This window comes from Macrosteles quadrilineatus, unplaced genomic scaffold, assembly GCF_028750875.1.
Source record: "Macrosteles quadrilineatus isolate MER2022 unplaced genomic scaffold, UCM_ALF_1.0 Scaffold_8__2_contigs__length_117827958, whole genome shotgun sequence".
Lineage (NCBI taxonomy): Eukaryota > Metazoa > Arthropoda > Insecta > Hemiptera > Cicadellidae > Macrosteles > Macrosteles quadrilineatus.
This window is the reverse complement of record NW_026542601.1, coordinates 1902526-1911843: the sequence shown is the minus strand read 5'-3', so window position 1 is coordinate 1911843 and position 9318 is coordinate 1902526. Positions and strand designations below refer to the sequence as shown.

The 9318-nt window shown below is 34.6% G+C and overlaps 1 protein-coding gene across 1 annotated transcript; it reads left to right on the top strand.

Moving 5' to 3' along the window:
• Positions 1-1477: 1477 nt before the first annotated feature.
• LOC129001230 (probable 28S ribosomal protein S25, mitochondrial) lies at positions 1478-8403 on the top strand. The gene is made up of 4 exons (XM_054428456.1): positions 1478-1689; positions 6617-6723; positions 6927-7014; positions 8156-8403. The coding sequence occupies exons 1-4, from the start codon at positions 1553-1555 to the stop codon at positions 8340-8342; spliced, it is 519 nt and encodes a 172-aa protein (XP_054284431.1). The 5' UTR covers positions 1478-1552; the 3' UTR covers positions 8343-8403.
• Positions 8404-9318: the final 915 nt, after the last annotated feature.

Below are 9318 nucleotides of genomic sequence, written 5' to 3'. Positions count from 1 at the left end.
AAAATTATCCAACAGTTTTTGATGTAACCCCTTAAGAATGCCTAAACTTTAATGTATTTACAGTTTTGTTAAAAAAAAGTTAACAAAAAAAATAGCTCTCAATAACCCCCGGGTCCCAATACCCCCACGCTACCCTCTAAGTTATATATACCGTGAACGCGATAACTTGAGTAATTTTTGTCCGATTTTGATAAAATTTGCCTTGAAGGTGTAATGTGCGATAAACTTATTGAATTCGCAAACCAGCATGATCAGACCATGGGAACGGGGATTTAATAGGGTAAAAATTGGGTTTTCTCCATTTTGACCCTTAAAACATAAAATTTCCTAATTTCTCTTTTAACCAATTTAAAGAGCATAAAAAACAAATAATTTAGTATATTGGAGTGTTTTTGCACGGTTATTGGCTACACGGGGACTATTCAAATAATTGTAAATTTAAAATTCCCATGTTATTCTTATGGCTAATAAGTTAACTGTTGTTGTTTGCTTGTTTATGGATATATTTTGATCAAACTTGGCAAATTAATTTATTTTGTACCAAAGCTTTATATATTTTGCTAAAAACACACTACAACCCTCCCAGTAGCAGCATACCTAGATACTTGTTGAACATTATAACGTTATTTAAATAGATTTTATTGAAAATCCAATCAGCTATATTGAATGAAAATTCGCTTAGCCTGCAGGTATGCTGCAGTGGGGTGTTTTATTATGAAAAGTATTTATAGGAATTTTTTGTAAGGAATACAGTTTGTAGCTTACCTGAGAAAAATAAGAGTACATCAGGGGCTAATAGATGCACAATAAAAGATCACAAAAAATAACACTAATACTTTGTTCTTGAAATGTGAATAAAACTCATTTGTAAAATGACCTAAAGCATAGATAAAACATAGTCCCTCAGGGAACATGTTTTATCTATGCCTAAAGGTAGGTTTTAATTTACTCCGAAGTCAAGTTCAAATTAAATTTTAATATTTTGAAGCAGGCTATGCCTATATAATTCTAATTTAGGTACCATTTTTTTTCTATCTTAAGTGTATTCAGTCTAATTTCTGAATACTAAAATTCGTGACAAAATTTGAAGTGTGCCCAAGTTTGAGGAACATCACATCTTAGTGAATAAAATAAACGGCCAATTGAATAATCAGTGGTAAAAGTACGAATAGCATGACTGAATGGTTCCAGTTCCAAGAAAAATTGAAAGAAAATAAAACAAATATTGGAATCCCAATGCCGAAGTTAATCTAATCAAGTCAATTTCAATATAATTTAATTAGTTTTACCATAGATAAAACATACTCCTTGAGGAGTATGATTTATATAGATAAAACATACTCCCCAAGGACGATGTTTTATCTAGTTATAGTTTTACTACAGGAAGGCTGCATTGTTTTAACCGAGCAAAGCCGGCCATTTTTTGCAAAATATAAAAAAAAGAAAAAAAGGATTTGGATTATAAAGTTTTGTTAGGTTAGGTTATGTTTACGAGAGTTCTGTTGTTGATAACTGATAAGTTGTTGAGGTTGAGTAATTAAACTAACTAAACATGCCGTTTATGAAAGGTATTGAACCGATTCGGTACACATTAAAGTATTTAGAGGCTGGCAAAGTACTATTTAAAGATTCCTTACAAATATTTTGCATTAATTACAATACAAAAGGAGATCATCATGACGGTGCCAGGTTAGTTTTGTTAACATCTAAAATAGCTTTTCTACAAGTTGTTAGGCCTAATTCCCTTAGGCTAGTCGTAGTTCCGGATGGGAACTGCACTGCAAAAATTTAGCGTAGTGTATTATTTCCTCTTAAAAACGTTTGTGATTGCTGCACAAAGTTGTTCTCATAATTGCACAGTATGTTCTCATAATTGCACAGTATGTTCTCATAATTGCACAGTAGGCTAACTTAATAGGGTACAGTTTCTTAACTGGGCTATGGTAATATCGATTAAAACTATCGATACGATTAGTAAACTTTCAAGCGATTTTTTACCATCAGCAAGTTTGGTTGGTTAGGTTAGGTTATGATAGTTTAATTTTATAATAGACTAGCTGTAACCCGCGGGCTTTGTCCCGTTTAACTTCTTAATTTTCAAGATTATCTCGTTCGCATGGCTCAATCACGTCCTGGTTGAAGTTTGTTCGCTACGCTCACTCACCTTTAGGTTGGAGCTCGTTCGCTACGCTCACTCACCTTTAGGTTGGAGCTCGTTCGCTACGCTCACTCACCTTTAGGTTGGAGCTCGTTCGCTGCGCTCACTTGCCTTCAGGTTAGCTCGTTCGCTACGCTAACTCGCCTCCAGGTTGAAGTTTGTTCGCTACGCTCACTCACCTTTTGGTTGCAAATTAGCTGTTGTCATAAATGTAAAAGAAATAATAGTGCTGCACCCTGTTGGTAATCCTTGTAACTTTAATGCTATTGAACATCATAGAACAGAACCATTTAATTGAAACAGCTGTTAAGATTCAATAATTCCATTTCTCATAAGGTTAACATGGGAAACTCCAGAGCCACTGGGGCGGAGCCCGAAAGGATTTTTGAAATAAGAATATGCCTATATGTTAATCGGGAATGTGAGCTATCATCATGCCAAATTTCAGCCCAATCCGACCAGTATTTTTCGAGTTTACTTTTCCCATACACACCATACACATATACAGCAACCACCTCTTTTTTATAACAGTATAGATAGCCAATAGGCCTATTTAAAAATATTGATTATTATACAATATTTTCAATTAGATAAGTTAGTTTCAATCAATATCAGCGTAGCCCAGTTAAGAAACTGTACCCCTTGTGGGTTTTATTTATTTGGGTACAGTTTCTTAACTGGGCTATGCTAGGCCCTAATATCGATTGAAACTATCGATTCGATTAGTAAACCTTCATGCGATTTTTTCACCATTAGCAACTTTGGTTGCTTAGGTTAGGTTATGATAGTTTAATTTTATAATAGATATATTTAAAAATATTGATTATTAATCAATATTTTCAATTCGATAGTTTCAATCGATATTAGGATAGCCCAGTTAAGAAACTGTACCCATTTATTTATCAACAAACAGTAATACACAAATACGAAAATGCTACAAATATGATGGCAGCAGAAACAATATCCAATGAAGTTACACAGTGTAAATTGATTCTTACAAATTTGCATTAATAATAATTTAACAACCTAAAATTACTATTACAGTAGACCCCTTCTTAACGGATCTCGCAATCGTAATCGGATTAGCCTATCCGCCCTCGATCGTATAATATAATGCTATTTTTGTACCATAAACTAGAAGTATCTTATCGCTGGAGTAAACAAACAATGCAACTTGTAGGGAGGGCAGTGGAGGGGGCTAACGACTACAAAGGTCAAGATAGTTTTTGTGACTCAAGCCTCCAGTGATAGGCTATAAATAAACATCCTGTCCCGTAACAAAATGGTTGCTAGTTTCTTTAATTTCGACAAAAAATTTTCCATAGTATTATGATAGATTTGGAAAGCATCGTTTATTACATTAGGTACTAAGGTTATTAAAATAATAATTTTTATTGACTATTGCCTACAACTATAATTTATTCCTCTGAAAATATTTGACGTAGCTGTGTTTTTTTCTAACTTTTCTATCACTATTAATACGAAAAAAGGAGATGAGTGAACTAGGGTTGTTGCGATATCAGCAATCTATCGATTAGTGATGTGCGTATCGATACAGATATCGATACAAGGACCGCAAAATATCCATATTTTGTATCGATACGTGGGAGTGTATCGATATGCCCGTATCGATACACCTATAGCCAATATCGTATCGAATATCGTATTGTTTATTTATTAATATAAATCTTATTTTTAAGGTAAGAAATGTGTTTTCTCATCTTCCTCCCCTCAAAAGTAGTAGTAGAAATTTGATATTTTACCCTACCATCCTCAAAAACACTGATAAAATATGTATTTTTCCAGCTATGTTTTGCAAATAACCTCAAAACTAGGGCCACCATTAACCCTTTCAGTGCTAGGCCAATAATTCATATTTTTTAAGACTTTTTTGTTTGCCTTTTAATTCCATTACAGTCCACTCTTTGTAATTCAAACTCTTGATAATTCAAAACTTTTGATAATTCAAAATGAAGGCTCAGTCCCTAGAGAATCTCTCAATATTTCAAATTTTTACCATGCATTTTGATACACTCGGTATTTCAAAGTCCAAATAGAGGGCAGGTCAATTTGTAACACGCAGTAATTCGAAGTTTCGTCGGAAAAACACTCTATAATTCGAAGTAACTCAGTAATTCGAAGTTTCGTCGGTTAACACTCTATAATTCGAAGTCATGCTGTAATTCGAAGTTTCGTCGAAAAAACTCTCTATAAATCAAAGTCACGCAGTAATTCGAAGTTTAGTCGGCAAAACACTCTATAATTCAAAGTGATCTCTTCCTGTTAGGAAACTATACAGTACAGTACATCGTTCCCATGGTAGGCTAGTGTTGGAAGTTTTGATGTTTGTTTAGTTAGAGCAGTAGTTGAGTTAGTTCGCTGACTTGTTTTTCTAAGTTGACAATCCGATCTCTAGATTGCGCGATATCTGCTTGAGCACAAACGTAGTTGTCGACAGCTGATAGTGTATCTATTGGCGAAATATATAGCGCTAAATAACAGATTTCTTTGCAACCACAGTAACTGAAAAATAAGCCGTTGATTGTTTAAAAGTGTACTAAAATACGGTATGATGTTTGATTTTAACGTGCTGTACCTTTGTATGTATTAAACAAATGAACTCTCTGTAATTTGAATGGTTCATTTTTCTCCCGATAAATCGAACTCTTGATAATTCAAAACTCTTGATAATTCAAATTTATATGCTTGGCCCACCAATTTTGAATTATCAAGAGTCTACTGTACCTGTTGTTGAATTTTAACTGTCATGTTGTCACTATCAATCAATCAATCAAATATTCTTTATTCAAGTTTAGACAATATGTCTTAAATAGCGTCATTAAACTAACATAAAGAAAAAATTATAAACTAAATAATAAAAAGTATTTCATTACAAAGGATCTATACAGTAAAACTAAAACTATTTTATTAATTAGGCTAATTTTGAATAATAACACAATAAGAAAATATATAAGAAAGATAAATCCGTGTATTTGTAATAAACATTAAATAAAACTTAGTTTTTGTTGTAATTTTTCTGGGTTTCCTATAAATTTTTATGTTCTGATAGCATTATTTGAAACCAAAATCTCATAAAATCAAAAGACATATAGTTTACAATGTAATATTGAATTTAACCTTGATTTAGTTGGACGAGGTTATCGTAATATAGCCATTTTAGGGAAACTAATGTTTTGCAGCCAAAGTCTCAGGAACACATTTATGATCACTTTTGTGTTTAAACTAAAAGATTTCATCTAAATAGTCCGTGACTAACTGGTGCTGCTACCTAGTAACGCATTGAACAACCATCTGTAGCGCTATCTGTTCGCAATCGGTGGCGACAGCTTAAATACCGGTTTTTGACTCCCCAGTCTTCAAGCACAGATAGCCGAGAAGACCAGGGCGTGTGTCACTTGGCCAGTGGCATTCGTCTGCTCGGGTTCGAATCCCGTCCTGTGTGGCAAATAATTGGTGACCTGTGTGTTTGTAGCGATATACTACAACCACTGGGGCATAGTGAGGTGTTCATAATCCTTGGTTTAGACATACACCTCGAAATCCTCGGATTGGGCGAATCTTTTAGCTAAGTGGTTGTTAGTGTATCCTATGAACATGCAGGTCACCAATGGCCGTTTTGCTATTTTTTTTTAAATAACCTTCCTTTCTATATCCCTTAGAGACTTTTTTTTGCTATTTTTTTTTTTAATAACCTTCCTCTCTATATCCCTTAGAGATTTTTTAAAACAACGATATATCGTTTCATAGCACTGAAAGGGTTAATGGAATTGGGGTCACTCATTATCCATATTGTGTAAGTGGCATACCCACCATCATTATAAGTACCTTTTGGTTCAATTAATTATCCCTGTGTAAAAACAAGGAAAACAATAAGAAAATGTTTTCCAATTTAGAGGTTTTACCGGAATTTGAAGGTTAAATGTATGTGGTTTGATACAAATAAAAAGACACAGAAAGGAAACGGCTTTTCTGAGGTAAGATTACATGCACTAACCCTCTTTACAAGCTTATAAGTAACATAGTATTTGTCTATGCAGCTTGTATATTTGAGATATTTAAATTTTTTTTAAATTTTATAAACAATACGATACGATATTTGATCCGATACGGGTAAAAATCGATACATGAGGATACGATACGATACACCACGTTCCGAAACGTATCGATACTGCGTATCGATACATTGACCCGTATCGCCCATCACTACTATCGATATTAGATATCGATAACAATTCCAGCCTCTAATATCGATATCACGATAATATCGGATCCAAATATCAATATCTTCAATATTGAATATCGATATTACTTTGGAGGTATCTACTTTTTAATGGTCTATCTAACTCATCAAATAGCCATGGTGCTAATAGAAATTGATTAATTTGATATGATTTGGGCCTTTTGTCATTTGTGTTAAAATTTGTATGGCATTTTCAGGAAATTTGTGTTTTGGTATCTGCCTCAACTACAGTACAAGAACCAAAGTGTTCAGATCCTCACTCTTAGAAACCTGACTCCTTCACCCTTCATCACTTGCTATTTTGGTATGTAAATTAAGTATTTTCATTAGACTAGTCACATGGAATACTTATCAGTATTCTGTCTGTTCACCACATAAAAAGTTAAAAACACTCTTTTTCACCTTATGCCGCCTGACATATCATAAAATTCAGAAAATTAAGGTGAGACACATAACTTAAGGGCCTCTTTCATATGCTTTTTAATATTCCTCGATAATTTGTTTCAGATAATAATGAAAGCATGCTGATTGATGTGGATGGTAAGAAAAAAGAAGATATTTTAGCACATGTCTTAAAAGTGCTGGGAAAACCAGAGTAAGTTTTGTAATTGGCAACATTACATTACATGTTTCATATTTTAAGTATGATATGATATACAGTGTGTCCCGGAACTCTCTACCAATAAGATGGAATTTAAGATGGATTATCAGTTTACCGCGATCGCATGCAAATACAGCAACCATTTTTATTTCCAATTTTTGGCGCCCCCTAATAAAGCCAATTGCCTCGCGCCCTAGGCACGTGCCTATTCGGTAAATCGGCCCTGCTTTACTTCTGATTAGGCATACTTCTACACATTACCCATCTTTTTCGTGTGCATGTTCTCCAGAAGTTTTATATTTATAAAAATTAGGGGGTTATAAAATGTAAACAATATAAAAATAGGCAAATGGTTTCAATCAATTCAAAATCCGCAGAACTTTTTATTACTAGCTTACTAATAATGGACAGATTGAATAAAACCCCACAGTTATGTGTGTTAAAAGTTGGTTCTCAATACCTTTTTATAATGGCTTTGCCTTAGCTTACCTTCTTGGCCACTCACACCTAAGAAAGTTTTTGGCCTCGCCAACAAGATGCCTCCGCTGCTGCCGGTCTGCCGCTAGGTCGAGAGTTGCCCCCATTCTGTGTAGATCCTTCTGGATTTGGTCTTTCCACCGGCTTCGGTCTTCATATCGGGCTAGTAGTGCCTCTTGGTCGTCCATTGCTGATCTTCTTCAGTATACTTTCCTTCTTTCTACATGGCCTGCCTTTCTCAGTCACCTACTCCTTAACTATGGCTACGATGTCCGGTTCTTTGTACAGTTCTCAGTATTTTCTTATTCGCCATGTACCTTCTTCATTTATAGGCCAAAAAATCTTCCTAAACATTTTAATTTGGTGTTTTTAGATAGTTTTTTCTAACTCATTTTGTATTAGCTCCAGAACATTTGGTTATTGCTATCAGTCTTTCTCCTATTTCTATTCCTCTTTTGTTATTCAAGTTAATTGAGACTCCTAGGTAGGCCTATTTAAATTCGAGTACTCTTTCAAAAGTATACTTGCTGACTCCCAGAGCTTCAACTCTCTCAATTTGGGTCCTTCTGGCGATCAGGTATTGCTTATTACAATAATAAAATATTTGACTCTAGGGACATGATTTTTGCTCTTACAATAATAACATATTTTATTTCAGGGAAGTTCTGAAAGCAGAAGCTCAAGCGAGAGAAAAGAAGGACAATCCTGCCAACTTTGGCTATATGTGTGAAAAAGCCTGCATTTGTGAAGTTCCAGGACAAATTCCCTGTCCGGGAGCTGTTCCTCTTCCCTTCCACATGAGGGGGAAATACATACGCAAGATGAGGGAGGAAGGGACCCTTTAAGTTAATATGTTTTGTAGTTAGTTGTCTGTAATTTTGTAAATAAATGTATTGTTTAAGCAAAGGCGAAATCATTTCCTCCTGAAACTTCTAGCTGTAGTGTGGGAAAAAAGGAGTGCCGTAATTCTGGTTATAAGAGGTGCTAAAGGGCTTGCCTTCAAATATGAAGGTTGCTGGTTTGTACCTAAGTAAAAACCTAGTTGATCTTGCCGCTTCCCTACAGCAGGATGTTCAATTTTAATGTCAGGCTAATAGGAGTAAGTAATGTTAGTTAGCTAAAAATGTTTATTATTTGGATAAGATATGTTTATAGGTACTAAATAAAAGAGGAAAATAAGGTTTAAAACACATTTTATCAAACATTCCACATATTTACATTTTTACAACATTATTGTACCATCCATAGTACAGATCAGTGAACTTTTTTAAGTAGGCCTAATTCAAAGTTTTAAAATTAGATTCTGTTTCTCTTGGATGGCATTTGAATACAATATAACTATGATTAAATGACAATCTATAAACTAAATTGAATACTTTGGGACAGGGCATCGCAGCTATTGAGCATACAATAAAAAAGTACAGCTGTATCTTACCATAGACAAAAAGAATAAATATAGACCGTCAGCTGTGCTGCGGTTGGCATAAGTTTTGGCGCCCACCGCTAGGTTTGCCGTGTAGTTACGGCGCACACCACTGCAGCGTCTGCTGGTCGCATATGGCTCCTGCAGCGGTGAGAGCCGTAACTACACGGCAAACCCTAGCGGTGGGCGCCGTAACCTTCCTTTGACAGTCTATATTTATTCTATTTGTCTATAATCTTACATTTACACTGTATCCATCACTATATACATTTATAGCCGCGTTTACACCAAAGTCTTCCACTAGTTTTCCCTTAGTTGCTTTTTCTACAAAATACAGTAACTTTTTCAGTCTTCCACTATTAGATAGACAAGTCTTGCACAAAATTTTAGTTTACTGT